Source organism: Carassius auratus, unplaced genomic scaffold (assembly GCF_003368295.1).
Source record: "Carassius auratus strain Wakin unplaced genomic scaffold, ASM336829v1 scaf_tig00028507, whole genome shotgun sequence".
Lineage (NCBI taxonomy): Eukaryota > Metazoa > Chordata > Actinopteri > Cypriniformes > Cyprinidae > Carassius > Carassius auratus.
Window position 1 is genome coordinate 177062 of NW_020525698.1, and position 21454 is coordinate 198515.

Consider the following 21454-nt stretch of genomic DNA (forward strand, 5'->3'; position numbering starts at 1 on the left):
TGGAAGTTGCCAAAGATCCCCGAAAGAAAGAGGGAAGAAGAAAGAAATTAACTTTTTTTCAAGCTGATATTTAAAGACACTATAAAAATTGCCACAGGTTTTCTAGCCCTGAAAATCTGCCAATTTAAGATTTTTCCCCCTCTATTTTAAGTCCTTCCTATTGTTTTTTTTTTTTTTTGTTTACTTTCAGAAATGAATAATTTATTATAAGTATTGGTACTTTTTTAAATAATATTTAATGTAATAAATAATAAAATAACAAATTATACTTTAATAAATTCAAAAGTATTATTTCAATTGCATGATGTAAAAATGAATACTAGTAATACTAGCAATAATAATAATAATAATAGTTATTGTAATTAATACAATAATCTACAATTAACTTAATAAAATTAATTTCACTAACAAAATGTTTTAATAAAAGCAAGGACATGATGTAAAAAGATCAATAATATACATTCTAATAATGGTTTTTATTATTATTAATAATACAATATTCTATATTTAATTTGATAATAAAACAACAAATCCTAATATTTTAAAAATGAAAAAGTTAATATTATATAAAATATTATCATTAATACGAATTACTGTTAACAATGTTCTATATTTAGTTTAATAATAAATGAAATACAACAAATAATATTTTAATGTTTAAAAATGCATAAAGCAAATATTATGTAAAAATGACTGCTATGAATACTACTAGCAATAATAATACTAGTTATTGTTATCAGTACAGTATTCTGTCCTATTTAATTTAATTAGTACATCCTTCAAATACAACCTTAATAATAAAATAATGTTAATAACAATAATATGTTAATAGTTATATAAAAATCTGCAAATGTCATGATGTAAAGTCTTTAAAAATATATTCTTTGATAAAAAACAAAGTGTTCTGTATGGCTTTGTTAATGAACCATAGCAATCTCTGCTCATGTGACTTAAAAGTATATTTGATCGGCATTTAAGAAGTTGACATAGTTCAAACCTTCCACTGGAAAATACCCCCCAAACAAATGATGCAACGGAAATTTCCGTCCTTACAGCATTGTATGATGAATGTTGTAAAAGTGGGCTGACGATTTCCCAAAATAAACAGCTGTATGTAATGGAAACTGATGTTTATAGTGGGTTTCTCGTGTTTTCTGGACACTCAGAGGCGTGATGTGTTTAATTCGGATGCTCCTGTGGTTTACAGGCTGACGTAGGTGTCAGGACTGATGGACAGCAGGAGACACAGACCCAGAGCGCTCGGAAGCAGCTTCAGTAACACACACAGCCTCACTGCAACACACTGAGATAACAGAAACAAGAAGACATCTGATCAGCGGTTCCCTTCCTGTTGGTGACCGGAGCCCAGGGTTCAGTCCAATCATGCGAGGGAACGTTTGGACCGAGCTGGTTTACCGTCTGAAAGAGTTAGAAAATATGATATTAAGGGTCGAATGAGAATGGAAATACATCAACAGACAGGAAATGTGCATAAGCATAAAAAAATAAATCCTGCCCTCTGATAAATGGCCGTTTTTGACAGGAGATGTTTTCTTGGAGAATTCGGCTGAGAAGTTTCCTTTAGTCATGAACGCTTGACTCTCAGGAGAGTGAACACTGTGTTAACACAACAAACAACACCACGTAAAATAAACTCATATTTGTCTAGATCAGATTTTAGGTAACATTTTACTGCCAATAAATGTTTTTTTTATTTTTATTATTAATATATAATATTAAATATAATATTAATCATATAAAAATCCAACAGTAATACCTTTACTTTTAATAACACTCCTTAATATTATTAATATAAAAAAATAGTAATACTTTAATATTACACTGTTTAACAATAACAAAAAACAACAATAAAAATGTACATTTATTTATATTATATTAAAAAGTATGGTGTTTACTTATTTAATATTTATTATAATTTTAGTAAATACAATAAGAATTATTATCATTACTACTATTATTAATATTAATGTTATTAAAAATGATACAGTGTTACTTTTAATTCATAGTAAATAATTAGAATAATGTAATAATAATTTAATAAACAAGTATTAAATAGTAATACAAATTATTTGTAAACAATAAAAACTATTACTTATTTTATAATATTAATAATAATAAGACATTACATATACACAAATAATAACAGTACAATAACAATAATAATTTATTATTTTTTATAATAAAATAATATAATTATTATTATCACTATTAATATTACTAATAACATTGTTATTATTATTATTAAATAAGATTATTATTATTTAAATAAAAACAATAATAAAGTGTTTCTACTACTTTATATATATATAATTCATATTTTTACAATCTGTAGTATTATCACCATAAATATTTATGTTGTTATTAAAATAATGAAGTATTACTATTAATTATTCTTTATAATAATAATAATTATTATTATTATTTATATTATTATTGATAATATAATTTAAATATTTAGTACAATTTAATTACATTTAATAGAGCAAAAATAACAAAAAAGTCCAATGTAAGATGATGTGCATCATGTGGAGTGGAGTGTGTGCAAAGAGACGTACTAATATGAGCAAAAAGACACGCATAAATGAACACAATGTTGTAGCAGACAGTGCAGACCACAGAACAACCGTCTCTCATTACTGTTTTCTCTCATTACCATTCAACTCTGGCTGCAGAGACTGCACCTGCAGCGAAACAAGCCTTTAGCTGGATGTCGTCAATGTTTCAGTGGCTCTGTGGAGCTCTCTGTACCTTCCTGGACAGCAGCTCCTCATGTTCGCTCCCAGCATGAGCTTTCTCCTTCTCCAGGACCAGCTGGGTCTGCCGCTGCTGCTCCTTCTTCTGAATGATTGGCCTGTTTCAGGGAGTCGCGCAGGACTCGGATCTCTCCGTTCTTCATCAGGATCTCCTTCTCTTCCTCCTTCAGCTGAGAGTCAACAGAAATGCGAGTGATAAGAACTGGTTTTTAAATCTTCAGTCATCAAAAACTAAATGACAGCCGTTTTGGTGACCCAACCTTGACCGAAATTTAGGAATAAACTGTATGATCAGGCATCTATATGAGCTTTAGTTTAACCCATTCAGAGTCCACACAATGCAAGAATTAACTATGCAAAGAAATGTGGGAATCAATTTTTAATCATTAGTTTTTATTAATACTATCCACTGTGTGAGACACAAAATAACACACAACTTGTTAAATTTCTAGTGTAGCCCATCCATATAATGCAGAAATGAGCTATGCAATATTACAAAAATGGTTGGTCTAAAATCAGACAGGGTAGTGTTTGAGAAAAGAGCATCCGAAGTGTCTTCTACTAACCGAACGCATCTTTTCTTCGTGCTTCTTTACTGTTGTTTGTGCTGCTGCTGATGTCATCGTCTCTGAAAGCAAATGTCCGTTTAAGGCCTGGGGCGCGATGATGTCAATCTGCTCCAGGTGGTCCTGGGTGAAATCCATGTCTTCGTCAAACAGGCCGGGTTCAGCGGGGATCTGATGGCCTTTCACTCTCTTCTTTGGTGGGAAGTTCATGTCAACGAGGTGCTTCTGGGAAATAAATGAAGCATCATCCATGAATGTTCAGTGGATAATTTATATGAAAATAGTCACAATAAGGAATGAGTATGTGTGTTCACATGTTTGTACATAATAGGATATGGTGTCATGGTTTTCAGAGAGTTCCTACATTTTCAAAAATATATGGATAAAAAAAAACTAAAATAGACACTTATGTACAATTATGGCAGAGATGTTTACTAAAATTTGTATGTTTTTCTTTTTAATTAACCATTCTTGAGATAGCCACTCATAGCATAGGGCAATTTTAAGATTTGACATAACACCGCAGCTTTTTATGATGAAATGTTTAACGATTTACTGCATTCTGAATAACAACAATATTTATTATATTCATTTTCATCTTGTGGGACAGAATAAACACACCATGTTATGTCAACAACCCATGAATACACAAACATACACACTGTTGAAGTTTGGGCAGACTAGGCTTTTAATGTATAAAATACAGTTGGTGCCAATTGAAAAATAAAATGATATCAGTAGACCCAGCTGACAATATGATAGTGCTACTGGTCAAAAATAATACCTAAACTTCGTTCAATGGTCGTTAAAACCTCACATACTGCGTTTACCATGGGACAAATGTGCTTTATCAGTTACCTGATGCTCGACATGCAGGACCAAACTGTAAAACCTCCAAATAAAGTGCTACTCTGAACCATTACCATAAACACGAAATAGTAAACAAATAAATAACAGAAAACTGTGTGAAGTTGGAAACATTTCTGAGCTTTGCCTCTCATTCAGTGTTGGGGGAGGGTTCGTTCGGTTGTAAAGCCTCACCTGATTGGCTGAAGAGCGGCCCTTGTTTGTAACAGCGCGCTGTGATTGGTCTACTGACCAGCTGACGTACGGAAGAACTGCTGAGACAAGTGTCCTACACAAAAGCATTTAATTAGTGATTAAAAAGTTATTATATTATCAAGTTTCCCTCAATGAAAGGTGTGTGTGGAAAGTTTCGGCATTTTGTTCATACACAATAAAATGTGGACGCTTGTTTCCGTCAAGGAAGGAAGGAAGGAAGGAAGGAAGGATGGATGGATGGATAGACAGATAGATAGATGGATGGATGCCACTTTCTATCTCACAATTCTGACTTTCTAAAATAGAAACTAATAATTTTAAAGTGCATTGTGAGATAGTAATAATAATATAATCTCACAATCGGGAGCAACAAAGTCCGAATTGTAAGATAAAAGTACCACTAACATTATAACTACCCCGTGGCGAAAAAGTGGCTTAATAAGAAACATAAACCATGAGAAAAGTAAATCAGATTGTCGTAATGTTATATTTAGTAACCGTGCATAAAAACGTAGACTAATAGTTGTACTAAATCTAAAAACCTGACCTTAAGGTTAAGCTACAATACACACTCTTTTATATTTTACATGCACCAATAGATATGCAACAAAACAGAGTTATAGACTATAAAAACATTAAATACACACAATTAAATAGTTTTTGTTGTTTTGGAGTTTGAAGAGCCACTAAAAATGTCGCCATAATTACATACAATCTCTTTAATCTGAAAACCTTCACAATCAAGTCGAGTGCATGAACTTGTTCAATGCGAAACAATTTACTGAGACACACAGGAAGAAATGTAAATAAATACACATATATAAATTGCTAATATAATAAACTATGCGCAACATACTCTACAAACAGGTAAGTAATATAAAATGTAACAACTACATTGTACTTGTTTGATACGTGATACCCCGTCATGTTATGGAGGGTGACGTCACGGCGAGGTCGCGCTCTGATTGGCTGAGGCGCGTGGCTGCTGAGTGTTTACCATCAGAGCTCAGCACTGAAGCTGCACGTACGAGCTCGAGCCACCGACGAAGGAGGAAGTTCGTGGTCGAAAATATTGATTTATTTGTTCGTTTTCATAACTGCGTCGATAAAAAGCACTCACAGCAGCTGTAGAAACACTCTGTGTACCTACTCTGAATCACTGGAACAGGTCAGTGGCGTTTATGTGGCGCTTTTCCGTGTTGTTTTGAACAAAGGAACGTGCCAAAGACCGAGACTAGGCCTGTTGAGTTCAGCTGATTGATCTCAGAAAACTCGTTTGTTTTCACTTTTGCTTGTATTTCACGGTTTCCTTGCGTTTCCCCTTTCAGCACATGCGAAAACTTCACGATGAAAACCGAAGTGTCTACTGCTGCTAACTTTGTGACACGTCTATTGAGAGGAACACGGCTGCTTTCAGAAGAACAGCTGCAACAGTTCAGATTCTCTCTGGAAGAGGCTTTGGGGGGTAAGAAAGGATTGGACGTGATCTTTCCATTGTCTAGAAGTAACTACAACCGCATTGTGGTCCAAAATGTTGTGGTTTATGATAAAAACCGACCATTGTTTTGAACAAAGCAGATGAAGGTTTATTGCAGTACCAAAGTCCATTCACTGAAACTGGAACCACATTGGGCCTTAAAGCACCAGAGGCTTTGCCAAATAATTGCAAACACCAAGTCCATGTTTCATTGCACCAAAACCTAACATATATATATATATATATATATTTTTTTTTTAAATTGCAGATCATTATCAGCACCACTGGTTCCCAAATGCACCCTACCGAGGTTCAGGTTACAGGTGCATCCGGATCAACCACAAGATGGACCCTTTGATAGGCAAAGCCGCCTGTACGATCGGAATCGCCAAAGAGCGACTCTTTTCACTGCTGCCAAGCGAACTCACCATGTGGGTCGACCCTTATGAAGTGTCCTACCGGATCGGAGAGGACGGGTCCATATGTGTCCTCTACGAGTCCGCGCCTCCGTCGGACACAAACCAGCCAGACAGCTGCAAAGATGAACTGAGAATCGGACGGGCGAGTCCGTCCAAATCCTTCAGCATGATGACCTGCTCCAGCTGAAGAGCGGTTTTGTGTAATTAATTGCTCGTGGGCACAGTAAATCAGGCATCGCTCACGTTCGATTTATTTTTAAACCTTGTTTTTTAAGAGATTTTTTTTCTTTTTTTTTAATCAACGGTGAAATCTTACTACTCTTCTTGACCTCATGGTGAAAACAGATGTATTTTGATTAAATGTGTTTTAAGCTCCCTGTACAGTCCTGTTGAATATGTTTTTTTACAATTTCTATTAAAAGTTTTCTATGAATTTCTTAAAAAATAAATGGGCTTTTCTGGTTATTCCATGTAAGTATATTTGATGCATCGATTTGATCAAAACATAAGCCATACATAAGACTCTCTATACTTACAATGTGTAATCTTCATTTTTAATACTTTACAAGCAAGCACTTTACTACAGTTAGACAAGCTACACATTTTGCATCTTTCTTAAAATGGATTAAAACTAATTTTGGGGAAGTCGTGGCCTAATGGTTAGAGGGTTGGACTCCCAATCGAAGGGTTGTGGGTTCTAGTCTTGGGCCGGATGGAATTGTGGGTGGGGGGAGTGCATGTACAGTTCTCTCTCCACCCTCAATACCATGACTTAGGTGCCCTTGAGCAAGGCATCGAACCCCCAACTGCTCCCCGGGCACCGCAGCATAAATGGCTGCCCACTGCTCCGGGTGTGTGTTCACAGTGTGTGTGTGTGTTCACTGCTCTGTGTGTGTGCATTTCGGATGGGTTAAATGCAGAGCACAAATTCTGAGTATGGGTCACCATACTTGGCTGAATGTCACTTCACTTTACTTTTCTTAAAGTTTTATTTATATGGGATTTACATTAAATAATAAATTAGTATGAGTTACAATGAAATAGGCTTCAAATATCACATGTTATTAACTGAAAAATAACAACACAAAACAAGAACAAAGAATTTGATAAGAACAAATAATAATCAATCATTGTTATAACTTTTTGCCTGGCAGTACTTTTTATGGATGATCTTAAATGAGATGTTTAATTTTGTTTGTATTTAAATATTTATAAGTCCTTTTAATTTCATTTTCTAGGTCTCCTTACAGGTACATTTGAAATCATGCATAGTCATAAATGTATTACTTTAGTCAATTAATTATTAAAAAACATGTATTGTCTTGACCAAATACAACAAACTTCGGGCTCTAAAAATGTCTCATATTTTTTTTGTTTTTGTTTTGGATTTTTACCTAATTTAAGAATTTTATTGTTATTGTTTGCCAATAAAAAAAAACCTACAATCCCAACCTATTAAAAATATTTTCTTAAGTTCTTTAAATGCAAATTATATACAACAATTATACTAATCCTCACAAGGTACACAATTTTAAAAGTATTCAGGTTAAAAAAATATATATTTATTTGCACTATTTATAACTTATGAAAACAAAAATAACGTTTTTCTGAGCAAATAATCTACAGGCGAACATAAAAGAAAATGTAAAACATATATAATAGTCTATCATTTTTCATATAAGATTTACATTTAGAAAAGTTTTCAGGTAAAAATAAATGTAACTTATTTTCAGTAATTCCAAAGACTGTATATACATTTAAATATATAATATAACTTGTGGATTAATATAATTATACTTCTAAATCTCAAGTTTTTCTGTTGTTTTTCTCTGAGCACCTCATGTGTAAGCGAACAGAAAAGGGGAAGTAAAACAGCAATCATGTGTTCATGACGTCAACTGCCTTCAGTAGAGGACGGCCATTTGATTGTCACTTTCAACATCCAATCAGCGGACGATTTTAACAATGACAACGCCTTCTGACCAATGAGAGCGCAGAGGGGCGTGTCCTCGCGAAAGCGGTAGCGGCGCTACACCCGTCGGTGTGTCAGACGCGGATCCTCCAGAAGTTTTGCGCCTGACCCCGATCGTCTCGCCCGGAGTATCAAACCTGCGCCAAAACCCCCAGCAGCTTACGGTTCCTCTGGGTTATGGAAATGGATAAAATGGACGAAAACGACTGGAAATATCACGGGGAGGGCAACAAGAGTCTGGTCGTGTCTCATTTGCAGGTTAGTGTTCAATAGTTACTAGCTTTTAGCTTAGCCAAGATTCAGTTAAACTCAATCAAATAGGAGTCAGTCAACGGGAACTCAAGTCAAACTACCTGGAAACGACCTATACAGAAAGTTTGGTAGCTTTATTTTCCACCAGTTGACGGAAATATACCTCTTCCTTGTCTTAAAAAGGTTTTGAAAGGGCTTTAAAGCTAATAGCCCTAGCAGGCTAAACCAGGATTCAATGATAAAGTCAATGTAAGTTACTACATGTGTGTGTTTCCCATGCCACACCCACTTTATGAGCTCGAAAGTTTATTCAACTCTTTAATTGGCATATATATAGGAAATGTAATGCTGAGAGCCATTTAAATGAATGGATGGTCGGAGGAGATGTTTTAGTTTCTGGATGGTTCTTCTGAGCATCTAAAATTGGGTTTCTGTTGGAGAGAAGATCACATAAACTTAACATCTTCCTCATCCAGGCTTCAAAGTTCAGATTGGAAACCTTTAACAGTTCCCCCTTCATTGGGTGAATGATAATGCTGGTCTAAACCGGTTTTATACCACAATGCTGTATGGGAATATAGAGGTTTATCCCTTTCTTTGGGGAAAAAAATACAATTAGAGACTAAAAAGATTTGCGCGTATTAATTTTTAACAATGTCATACTGATTTAAGGTATTACTTTGTTAGAATTTGGTCTGAGCGCTCTTGAACTCTTGTCTGAAACTCTCCTATGTTTGGACAAAGTTGAGAAACTCTAAATGAAATCTGTTGCGGAGTCCCATGTATTCTAAGTCATGGAAACTATATGTAAATGATTGATTTATCAGTCGGTTTTATCATGCAGTTGGCTCCTTTTGTCACTAGGATGGCAATATCAAGGTCCTGTTTTGTTAAGATCAAGGATATGCAAACGGATTAACCTTTGTCTGATTTCCCAGTTCATTTGGGATCGTCTGTACCATCATACGAGAAATAAACCCAGAACAAGCTGGCAGAAAAACGTGTGTAGTCATAAACACGCTGGATTTATTTTAATGATTACAACACTGAATTGTGCGTCCAATCACAAGAAGCTGCCGAGACAATGTTGGCCGATATGTTGATGTCATCATGTCAAAACTGGGTGTGGGGGAAAACGGGAGACGCTTTGATGCAGTTTTCCAACCAGTTTTAGAGTCCTGCAAGGGCTTGTCTGTCTCTATATGCTGTTTACTGACATTCTTTCATGCTCCCACACTCTTGTGTGGATTTTTGTCTTTCTGCCTGGTCTGGTTTTACATTCTTGGAGTATGAGCTGGACCACATCGTTTTAATCAAATCAGCCTGAAAGAGTTAGGTATCTTATAAAACTATTTGTAAAGGCATTTCGGATGCACACTGACCCGCACGCTGGCATTTCACAAGAAATTCTTGCCATTTTTTTTTTCATTACAAATAAACGCCCCCCCCCCCAAAAAAAAAGTTATTGTTGGAATAATGAAATTCCCTACTGTAACGTGAAAAAAATATTTAAGTTGTATACAAGTAATATTTTCTAATGTCTAATTGTTACCATTTTTAATGTTTTATCATCATAAAAAATAATTGTCTGGACAGGATGGTTTTCATTCTTGTATTATAGTTGGGTTATTATAATTAATAAAATGTATTATTACTACAATTAAACAATTATTTAACAATTGGTTATTAAACAATAAAAAAAAAACATTTTTGCTATTTGAAATATACTTTAACTCATAATAATAATATATGCAAAACTTAAAGTTTGTGTAAAATCAATTCTGAGAATTGTTTTTGAGCACATTATGAATGTTCGAAGGGCATTGCAGAAACATGTTACAAAGACTGTGAGCTATGTAGTACGTAAATGTGGAATTAAACAGGTTTTCACCATTTTTCGTGTTCAGGATTTTTTTTGGGCGGGGCTAAAATCATGACTCGATGGGGAAACGGAGTCGTATGCCTCTCCCCTAAAACTATAAGACGTGTGTTTGAGTTACTGCCGTTTGTTACAACAGCCTAGAGCTTGCTAGCTAGCTTTCGTCACGTAAATGCATAATACCTGGATGCAATAATTAAAAAAACAGCTTGGTCTCCTCATTTAAATAAGCTGCGAAGGAAGACCGTTGAGAGAGACGTCAGCTTTTCCACGAATGGGCGTGGTTTCAGCACCCCCAGTTGACACGCCCCCAGCATTTGAGAGCAGAGAAAAGTGCTTATTTTTTTAAAGATTTCAGTAACTTAAATGATTCACATGGCGCCTTTTTTTCCATTTTTTTCAGCATACAAATATGTGTGAGTGGTTAATTACACATTTTCCTGTGCTGTGATAAACTCAGAACACGCATTTAATATTGACTTTACATGGCTTTTACGTTTGTTTTTTAAGCTAATGTAATTTTCTTTTAATTAAAATGCAAGTACTAAAAAAACTAAAACTGGAGTCAAAATTAATAGAAACTATGTAGACTATTTTACAAAAACACAACAAAGTAACTAAAACTTAGGAAAGCTAAAAGGAAAGATAAATATTAAAAACGGATTCAAAATAAAACAATCTTGAATGACTTTTTTTGTATTTAGAGAAATTGCCCTAGATTGTTCTAAACGTGTACAAAAATGTATTTTCTTTATATATTTGATGTGAATTCATTAAATTCTGAGCGTCATCCCTTTATGTTTAACATTTTGATGAGAGGCAGAAGTAAGTTTTGTAAACATTGAGCAAGTGTGTTTAGAAACTACATTTGCGTTTAAGCGGCCACCGGTTGCATCATTTCATAAAACAAACCACCAGACACTGCCATGATGTCACCTTTACCTTTGTGGACCTATTTATGCCTAAAAGCATTCTGGGAAATCGTAATCTGTATTCAGTTTACAGCTGAGTGGATGTAATATTTGTTGTACACACAGGCAAACCCATTTCAAAGAATTCCCTTTTGAACTCAAGTAAGACAGGGGTACATACAGTTTTCGAAGTCTTTGTGAAATGACTCGTGTGATTTCTGTTTTTAAACGCATCACTTCCTATTACAGCACTGTCGAGTTCTTCGTCTGCTGAAGTTTCCCTCCGAAGACTCTGCACATACACGACAGGTAAAACTTCCCCAAATCCACACCACCGAACATTATTACTTCCCAAATTTCTCCGATATGCACTATATACCAGTTACCTTTTCATACACTGTGAAAGATACCATACTATTAGAAGCCAGCAAGAGAACTGGAACATGAACACGAAATCATATTGTGACGCATATTGTGAGCAATATATAAAACATGGCGAGAAGTCGACAGATGGATAAATATTTGCAATACTTGGAAAAATGGATTGTGTTTATGACTCACCATTGTATGATTTGACATTTCTATCAATGTAACTCAGGTATTGATGCACAAAAGATTGTTCTATCAAGTTCTGCTGACGTAAATAGTCAGTTTTGTCAACAATTTCCACAATCCTTAAGGTTAAACATAATATTTCTGTGTGTTTTCTTGCACTGTATTGTAAGTTATTTGCGTCTCTTATGAAGTATGAAGAGTATCTGCAACAGTGTAAATGCAAATATGCTTCAATTGTTTGGTCTTGGTCTCTTTGCATTGATAAACGGTGTAGTGTCAGCTCATTTTCCTACCTCTTTCCTGCCAGACTGCAGAACAAGCTTTTCGACACATCCCCAACATCGTGGATTATAGTAAATATGTCATGAAGCCTTTACTGGGGGAGAAATACGTTCACAGTGGAGTAAGTCACAGTTTTAGACCTTTATGTACTTGATTACATTGTGATGCTTTAACACGTGCCCAGAAAACTAGATGAAAATAATGGCTTGACTGTTCACAGGAGGTTGTTAAACTACCGCTGGACTTTGTGAGACAGCTGTCGCTAAAGGTCCAACAGGAACGACCTGGTACAAATTATTAATTTTTTTGCTTTAATTACATGACATGGCAGTGACATTGTAATGCCCCCCAAAAACCAACAGTGTTATGATAGTATTTTGATAGCAAAATCCAAGTAAAACGTACTGGTCCATTATGGTAATGACTATTTATTGGAAAAATGGTATTGTGATCTTTCTTTGACACAGAACTGCGCTGTGATAAGGTCATGGACACGTTCAGTGGGTGTGGTTTATGCCTTCCCAACCTGACCCAACTTCCCCTCCACCATCTCAGAGACCACAGACCTCCAATCTGCGTTGAGATTAAGGTAAACTCCACATTCAGTTTGACGTGGTCTCAACAGATCACTTCTGTTGTGATCGTTTAGGTGGGGGAATTTACACATGCGGTTGCGATGTTTACCATTTATTCATCGGTTTTGAGCGGAAGGTTGGGCAGAGTACAACAATCTTATCACAAAATTATCAGCTTAATTTACCATTTACCACTCATTTAAATGCAAAAAATTGAGCTCAACCATATATTGTGGTTGGATGTATGTCTGGTTTAAAGGAATTGTTCACTGAAAACTGGAAATATGCTGAAAATGTTTTTCCCTCAGGCCATTCAAGATTTAGAAGAGTTTGCTTCTTTATCAGAAAGAAATGTAGCATTACATCACTCAGCAATGGATCTTCTGCAGTGAATGGGTGCCGTCAGAAACAGCTGATTAAATACATCACAGTAATCCACAAGTAATCTCCAGTCCATCAGTTAACATCTTGTGAAGTGAAAAGCTGTGTGTTTATAAGAAACACACGTCTTTAGACCGTCATTTCCAGCCAAAATACCAGCCCATAATCCATCACGCTTCCTCCAATGAAAAAGCATTGTCAGAATCCACCAAAATATTTGTTTTGAAAGGAGTTTTATTAATAGAAGACTCATACTTTAGCCAGAAGCAACCATTTTGCTTCCCAATGGAGGACGCCATGCGCTGAGCTGTTTTTGTTGTGTGTCATGGGTTTCATGATAAAGGAGGATGTTAAGTAAACGCGTAGTTTACAGGATTGGAAGACCATGAAATTCTGACTACATCTCCTATGACGACTTGTAGTGTTATCACCGAGGGCTGAGAAAATAGCAATGCTGCAGACAACAGGCTAATGCCGTTATTACTGTTTTTCATGTTATGTAACATATTTTTACTCCGCTTTTAAAAAATGCTAGATAGTTGGCATTTCATATGCGTTTGGCCAATCAGCGTACACTTACCTCACTGGTCGTTCCTACACAACCCTACTCTGAATAAGAGCTAAATGAGTTCCCCCAAATGGAGTTCCTAGAACTAAAACCATTCTTAGATCATGAGGTGCGAAACACACCTAAAAGCCATAACTTCCGCCAATAGTTCTAGGAACTGTGAAAAGGTTCCTCCACTGCGAAAGCGCCTGTTCTGACGGCACCCATTCACTGCAGAGGACCCATTGGTTCATATAAAGAAACAAAACCTTCTTTATGATCATTTGATCATTAAATGAATAACTGCTACCATGGTCACAAGAAAGATGTATGTTAAATCTCATTGTAAATAAAGCATCTAAACTATAATAAGCCTAGTTTACATAGTTTTTCTCAATTATGACAGTGACAGAATAGTTATACCCACGTTTACAAAACATTGACTTTGGAAACTGTTCGCAAGTATGCCAGGAACCTCGCCTTGTCTTTGGTGTCACATGTCTAAGCACGTCTGGTAATCGAACTTGCTGACAGTTGTTAATAAGTTTTTCTGTATCTTCATGGTGTTAAGAGTGTAAACGCTCTTGGGCTCTTGGGTTGGATTTGTTAAACTTGTTAAACTGTTTTTTTAGGGGTAAGTATGAATATCTGTTCTTGGGGAAGTAGACCACAGTAGCTGAATGACTCGTTGGATCTATTTGTGTGGATTTCAATCACATGGTCAGTCAAACAACAGAGGGAGGTGGCGTGAATCTTATCTGAAAGGCTTGTGTTCATAAAAACAACTAAACTTCTGTATATAAAGCTTACTCGCAACACTTCATCGTGTAACTCAAGATGCAAAGATACAATTACTCACATCTCCTTTCCCCTCCCCCAGCCAAAATGTGGATTTCTACCTTTTTCAAGGCACATAAGCAAGGAATGCAAGCGCAAAGTTTGCAGATTCTGCATGCATCAGCATTACAAGGCAAGTACCAATTAAACATCTAGTCGTTGCCAATTTTTTAAAGAAGTGAAGCTAGATTTATTAAAGCTAACTTCTGCTTTAACAACGACAAAAAAGGATGGTGCATCCTGCCATCTGTTTGTACTCTACGTTATCAAATAATCAATTCTTTGTGAGGCTCGGCTACAGAAGAAGAGCTTATGTTGCTGAAAATACAAGAATCAGTTGAATTCCCAAAGTTTCATTATGAAGCGACACTGTTTGTAAAGTTTACACTAACAGGTTTTGTTCTTTACAGTTAGCCAATGGGAAGTGGAAGCGATTGAGCAGATATTGCCCTCTGGATCTCTTCTCAGGGTGAGTTACTGCTTCAGTCACTCAAAGCAGGAAATCAGAGCTGGATTTATATCTTTCACTGATATTACGACCTTTAGCCAGCATTGTTAACAAGGCTAAAACATTCACTAAGCTGGTTGCGTCACTGCCCTGTGTTAAAGCAAATAATTTTTTACTTGGAAAAAGGAGCACGATCAACATTTTTGTAAAAGTTGTGACTCACATTTCCATTGTGAGACCAGCCCTACAATCTTTGCATGATGGTTTTGTACTGCTGCTTGAGTCACAGAAATGCTAGAAAACAAGATTTAGATTTGTTTAACCAGATAATCTCTAATTTTGTTGTCATGTCGAAATCAAGATGAGTGCATGAACCCTAACCCTAACTTAACCCTAACCCTAAATGTAATACCAAAAGTGAACTAATTTTACACACCTAAATCTTAATCATAAATATCTTGTATTCCAGGAGCAAACAGCGAATGTATGTAGCATTGAAGAATCTGTTAGAGGAACCACAAAACAACTTGAAAATCTTTAAGGTAAATATGAATTTCTGTAATTAACATTTAATAAGTACACTTCAGATTGAAGTCTGTAAATCTTCCCTCGACTTCCGTTGACAGAATGTTCAGAATTCGAAATGTAACTGACGGTGATGATGTGAACGAATTATATTAGCGTCCACACCAATGGTCGATAACATTTTTCACTTTTGATGTCTGCTGCCTAATATGTTTAATTTATTTCTTTTTTAGTTTTATTTTTAAGTTGAGTGGATTCTGATTTGCTTTAATTTGATTATTTTTTTATCATTCATTTGTTGGAATAAATCGTTCTGAAAGTGATTCCAACAATAACGTTATCGTTGTGGTGTGAACTTCCCTATTCTAGAATTGGAAAAAATATTGAAACATTTATCGTTATATATCTTTATTTCTTTAACTTGGAAGTACAAATATCATAGTACTAATAAGCAAAATTAGTTTACTTTAGTTGGTTTACTGGTCTTAACTAGCCTCCTAGCCCAGTCAGGCTGCTTTTAGAGGGATTTTGGCTAGTTTTTACCTGGAAACTAGCTTTGCTGACCATCTAATCACCAACTTAACCTGTTTTTTAGCTTATCTTAGACTAGCCTAAACCTCCAAAGACCAGCAAACCAGCTGAAAAAAATAATAAAAATATTCACACTCCAGCTACTACATTTATGGTTTAATACATTAGAAATAGTTGATAAATAGAGAAGTTGCATTAAAGGGGGTTATGTGATGTTTTTTTTTTTTTAAAGATCATTATTTTGTGTGTATTTGGTGAATATGTTGACATTCTTTAATGTTCAAAAACACATTATTTTTCAAATACTGTACATTATTGTAGGATCTCTATGCCCCGCCTCTCTCAAACGCATCGTTTTCTACAAAGTCCCTCCCTCCGACAAGGGCAGTCTGCTCTGATTGGCCAGCTGACCCAGTGCATTGTGATTGGTCAAACACCGCAAGCACTCATCAGAATTGTAACGCCCCTTTCCATAATCACGAGCTTCAACTATTAAAATAAATGTAAAGACAGTTAGTAGAGTTGCGTGACTGACATGTGACGTAGACATGTGTTTGGGGGGGGGGGTGTTTGAATGAGCTGTTTTAGGGGGGCGTGGCAGAGTCTTAACTTTGATAAAGAATGTCTCTTTGGATTTGAGACTGTAGTCTTTGTAACTTTACAGATCTTCTTTATGCACCAAGAGCTTGTAACACTCTAAAGAGAAAAGGAAAAATTTAAATCGCATCATGACCCCTTTAATTCATTGTTTCTCTCATCTTTTTTTTTTTTCAGGGTGGAGAGTTGATATTTAGCTGTAAAGATGATGCCAAGCAGCAACCCGACTTGAACGATCTCATTCAACACCTTCGGCCTTATTTCCCTCATAGTAATGGCCTCTATAACAGCCACCAGCCTGGCAAAGTGGTCCTGAATGAGTTAATTCGGGTGATCTGCTCCGCTCTGCTCAGCGGCGGGGACTCGAATCGCTCGGGAGAGCCCAGGAAGGTGCACCTGTCCGAGAGCAGGCCACACTGTGAAGCCAGTCCCTTCCCAAGAGACCTGCTTCGCAACGGTGAGGATTTAACCAGTGACTGTGGATAGCTGTCAGTGAGAAAACATGGTTTAATGTCCTTCAAAATATTGCTAAACAAGTGCAATGGAAATCATTGATGAGTCACGATATATGCGTAGGTGTGTGAACTGGCTTGACACAGTTTACCAAAAATAAACTGCATTTCAAATGACACGTTAAGGGATTATTGCGTCCTAGAAATGATGGTACTCATGAATCTGTTACCAGTTGAACATGTTGAACTAATCTTCATGTGTTCACAGGTAACCACAGCCTCCCTAAAGACAGTGTCCTTGCAAAAATCCTCCAAGTCCAGATGATGGATAACCTGGATATTGAAGGAATCTACCCTCTGTACAAACGCGTGGAGCAGTATCTAGAAGAGTTCCCGAGAGAAAGGTGAATTTTTAACCGGGGATATTGAGTGCTACGTTACTAATCTATCAGATCAGTACTCCGGTGAAAGAAGGTTTTGTTCCTGCCGAGTAAAGTTTATATTAGGCAGATACTTCAGATCTATGCAGTGCTCGCATGTACTGAAAGCATGTAATAAAAATTCAGAACAGTTGATGAATCCTAACCAATTAAATAAGACTTCTAACTTTCCCTGAAAGACTGAACAGGCACTAGATGGTGCAAAAGACACATTTGTGAACATAAGTAGTTCAAGACGAGTCATGAGGCACTGCGGCCACATGGTGGTCCAGCATGTGGTCATAGCTGATTTCCATGCAAAGCCATATCATCTTTATGAATAAACGTGCCTAAAGCCACTTTAAAATCCAATCAACACTTGTTTGTATCTTTAGAAACCGACTGCAGATAGATGGGCCTTACGATGAGAGTTTCATGGACACTGTGAAAAACTGTCCTACTGAAGATGACGGCTCTGTAGAATATGCAGTTGGGAAGGTAAGACTGTGAACATGTGATGCTGAGAAGTTTAAATTTAAATGTATTTTGGTGGGAATTAAGAATCTTTTTTCCCCCAAAAAACTATTTAGATTAACTCTCAGATGTTACTTTCCAGGTTCATCAGTATAGAGTCGCAATGACTGCCAAAGACTGCTCAATCATGATCACGTTTGCACCTTGTGAGGAAGACGAGGAGTAAGTTAGATTTCACCCTTTAAAATCAATCAGTATTAGATTATCTTCCTTGACATTTGCCGTCATTTTACTTTTCGTTTGCTTTGTTTCCAGACACCAGTTGAATTTGGAGAAGCCTCGTTTCACGTATTCAGTCTCCATCCTGGATCTGGACCCCAAACCGTATGAAGGCATCCCTCACCAGTACAAGCTGGACACCAAAATCGCCAACTACTACCTGCGGAGCACGCAAGCTCCGCCCCCCTCCAGCCTATATAAGGAAAGGCAGGAGTGCACGTTGCTCTTCCATGCTGTATGAGAAACCTCTACAAGTGCTGCTTGGGAAATACCTAGAAGTGAATCTGAAATAGTGATATATTTTAGTTTTTTTTTTCTGTTTGCTAGTCTGTCTAGTTGTTTGCCCTCCCAAAGTGTTCTGTCACATGAAGTTGGCATTCGCAGTTGTTGCCAGAGCAAACCTGATGTTTTTCTTTTTGAGGGGCTGGTCTCCTAAAGCACAGAATACCTGAATGAGTCAGTCATTGGCTGTAAAAAGTGAGGACATGGAGGGTGTGTGTGTGTGTTTTTGTGCAGTGCTGTTGGGTGTTTCTCGCACGCAGTGGCGCTACTGTGGTCTCCAAGTGCCAAAAGTGGCTTACAGCGATTTTCCCTAATGAACGTTTTACCGCGCATCAGCTTGGCCGTGTCTGCAGTCGCTGTACAGGCAGTTTGGAATTCAAAAACACACAAGTACTTGAGTTTTTTTAGGGCGGCTTCATCCCTAGAGCTCCTCAAACCTCTGACCCTTGGCGAGCTACAGTAGCGGGAGTAATACTGACAAGCAGACCTGTTGCATGCTAGCGAATGAGGTCGCGATAACACCGTCACTACCCGTAAAATAGATTTTATAAATTAGAAGATAAGCCTTATATTACTCGCTATTGAAATTTTATTTTTGTAATGTACCCTCAGCTGGCGTAACCGCTATATACAAATCGAAGTGTCTTATTAAACAGTAGTTCACAATAATATAAAAAGGTACATTGGTTTGTAACCTTCATGTCATCGCAAACCCATTTGATAGAATCGTTACGCAGCTCGTCAGTTCATTCTGACCAGCTATTGTGAAAGAACGCAACATTTTTGAACAATCATAAGTGAATAATGACTGAAATTTGTATGACTTTAGAAGACTTTGGAGCTTTACAGCCTTTGTTCACAACGGTTGTTTTATGGCAAAAGTTACGTAACGATTCTTCAAATGTTTGGAAAACATCAGTACAGACATGATGGTGTGTACATTTTTTGGTTGAACTACTACTTTAAAGTTAGTCCATCATTTCAAACATAAAACACCACCGTTTTCCCCAGAAAAACTGCTGTAAAATGAAAAATCGTCTTTGTCTGTCCATCAACGATGGCTTTGTCTCTGAATTTGACACTGATATGCTTGGTTGTCATCTGTTTTTAAATCTCAGAGCAGAAAACAACCAGAGGAATCCATCCCCAGCAGCTTGAACACTACTACGGTTACATTTGGCTTTAGTTTTAATGGCTGTAATTGGTTGCAGGGCCAGACATTTTTCAGAAGTCGACCAAAGATGGACAGCACGCCAGTTTTTGTTAGCACAATAAAAAGGATGATCCAGCAGTTTTTCCAACAGTGATTTTTTTTCAGAGAAGAAGAATAGGCCATAGAAATGGTAATGTTGAGTTAACGTTATACGAGTTGCGAGTTTGGCGTCTTTGATTGAAAAAACCACAGTAAGACGGTTTGTGCAGATTTTATGGTGTAACTAACACTAAAGATGGCACCTCAATGTTGCCTTTCTCTGTTATGGGGAATATTACTGTTACAATGTACTGTGGCGTGAGTGATGCTCACGCTTCTGTTTACCTTTTTTAGCATGATGCAAACTGCGTCGGATTTCTTAACTCAAAAGTCGTCAATGCAGTTCCAGTCAGGCGAACAGTGTTTGCATTTTACATGGATGAACATTCAACATTGCCAAACTGTGTTCACACTCCCCTTTGTCTTAATGTGAACTGGTGTCAAAAAAAAGTATTAATACGCCTTAGCTGTGAGCGCTTTTGTTGTCGAACTGATGGCATTTGTTTGACATGTTTTGATGTGTCATGATGTAACCGATTGAAAAGTGCAGTTTCTCCTCAACAGACATTGTGGTGTTTGCCTTCGTTTTAACATCATCTTACCCCTTTTGAACCAGAGAAATTGTGAGTCTGAGATGTGGACATTGTGTTATTCTATTGAAATAAAGATCTCTAATCACTATGTAGGTAGGAATGGACATTAATTCTGTTATTAAGCAAGAAAAGAAAAGAAGATCACAATTTCTGTGATGGAATCTAATGTTAAAATGTAACTATTTGAAAATACAAAGTGGATTTTGCTGTCCAAAACATTTTGTATTCAAAATTATTTATTTTTCTAGCTCTTGTCTAATGATGTATATTTCCTTACAGTGAGGGCATATCATGCTTAAAAATGATTGACACGTACAGGTGACATCAATATGTAGTTCCTAATGGGTGATTGTACAGGTGTTTATATTGAATAAAAAGATTAGATACGAAGCTCCCACGGTGTGAATTTTGGCATATTTTTTGACTTCTCACAAACACACAGTTCTTTTCAAGCCTTCGATAGATGCTTCCACCCCAAGAACCCACGGGAGGCTCTGAAAGTAATCTGAACCATTTTTCATCACTTTTTTTAGTGTCAAACTGAAAAACAAAATAAAACATTTTAGATCATTGTACTTCATTCTAAGACACTATTATGAATTGTACAAGTTTAAAATAATAAAATATTTGATTCTGTCAGTTTCGTATTACAACCACAAAGTCTTATGAGGCCAGCGATTTTTCTCATGATCAAGACTTAATTTTCTCATGATCTTGACACGTGTTTACTAATTTTGTAAAATATTCTCATCAAATTTAACAAAATAAGTTTTTTCTCACTATCACGACTTTAAGACTTTTTTTGTGATATCAACATAAAAGTTATCCTGTGATCATGATATGATTTTCATGTGATCTCAACGAAGTTATACCCCATCAGTTATATTAACTGTTACCTGGTGCTTCAGTAGTGTAACTTTCAGATAATAACTTCTGTTAAAGATCAGGAGAAAACATGTAGGACTTCCGTAATATTTTAACCATTCCCATGACTATTTTCATGTTTCTCCTTTAGAGGTAGCTAATTGTTGGCATCATGCTAATCAAAAAATGTCTAGTTTATGAGTCTAGTAAAAATGGCCTTTGAAGACATTGAATCCATTTAATAAGCAG

At 36.3% G+C, this 21454-nt stretch overlaps 3 protein-coding genes across 3 annotated transcripts; 2 read left to right on the forward strand and 1 right to left on the reverse strand.

The window, feature by feature from the left end:
- Positions 1-2531: 2531 nt before the first annotated feature.
- LOC113079552 (ATR-interacting protein-like) lies at positions 2532-3553 on the reverse strand. The gene is made up of 2 exons (XM_026251789.1): positions 3341-3553; positions 2532-2944 (listed from the first exon to the last, which is right to left on the reverse strand). Exons 1-2 carry the CDS (start codon positions 3548-3550, stop codon positions 2789-2791), a joined length of 366 nt encoding a protein of 121 aa, XP_026107574.1. The 5' UTR covers positions 3551-3553; the 3' UTR covers positions 2532-2788.
- Positions 3554-5410: 1857 nt separating this feature from the next.
- LOC113079553 (protein BTG1-like) lies at positions 5411-6551 on the forward strand. The gene is made up of 3 exons (XM_026251790.1): positions 5411-5570; positions 5731-5867; positions 6148-6551. The coding sequence occupies exons 2-3, from the start codon at positions 5750-5752 to the stop codon at positions 6483-6485; spliced, it is 456 nt and encodes a 151-aa protein (XP_026107575.1). The 5' UTR covers positions 5411-5570; positions 5731-5749; the 3' UTR covers positions 6486-6551.
- Positions 6552-8334: 1783 nt separating this feature from the next.
- LOC113079543 (inositol-pentakisphosphate 2-kinase) lies at positions 8335-20735 on the forward strand. The gene is made up of 13 exons (XM_026251779.1): positions 8335-8528; positions 11562-11621; positions 12175-12270; positions 12370-12436; positions 12617-12738; positions 14533-14622; positions 14900-14958; positions 15407-15479; positions 16768-17047; positions 17311-17446; positions 17857-17959; positions 18078-18157; positions 18251-20735. The coding sequence occupies exons 1-13, from the start codon at positions 8448-8450 to the stop codon at positions 18453-18455; spliced, it is 1452 nt and encodes a 483-aa protein (XP_026107564.1). The 5' UTR covers positions 8335-8447; the 3' UTR covers positions 18456-20735.
- The last annotated feature ends 719 nt before the right edge of the window (positions 20736-21454 follow it).

What these genes read in the sequence shown, in the direction of transcription:
- LOC113079552 (XM_026251789.1), bottom strand. Translation starts at nt 3,550, where the DNA reads ATGAACTTCCCACCAAAGAAGAGAGTGAAAGGCCATCAGATCCCCGCT. An exon ending in ACGAAGAAAAGATGCGTTCG is followed by an intron (nt 2,945 to 3,340) that starts GTTAGTAGAAGA and finishes GTTGACTCTCAG; the next exon opens with CTGAAGGAGGAAGAGAAGGA.
- LOC113079553 (XM_026251790.1), top strand. Translation starts at nt 5,750, where the DNA reads ATGAAAACCGAAGTGTCTACTGCTGCTAACTTTGTGACACGTCTATTG. An exon ending in TCTGGAAGAGGCTTTGGGGG is followed by an intron (nt 5,868 to 6,147) that starts GTAAGAAAGGAT and finishes TTTAAATTGCAG; the next exon opens with ATCATTATCAGCACCACTGG.
- LOC113079543 (XM_026251779.1), top strand. Translation starts at nt 8,448, where the DNA reads ATGGAAATGGATAAAATGGACGAAAACGACTGGAAATATCACGGGGAG. An exon ending in CCTCTGGATCTCTTCTCAGG is followed by an intron (nt 14,959 to 15,406) that starts GTGAGTTACTGC and finishes CTTGTATTCCAG; the next exon opens with GAGCAAACAGCGAATGTATG. An exon ending in TAGAATATGCAGTTGGGAAG is followed by an intron (nt 17,960 to 18,077) that starts GTAAGACTGTGA and finishes GTTACTTTCCAG; the next exon opens with GTTCATCAGTATAGAGTCGC.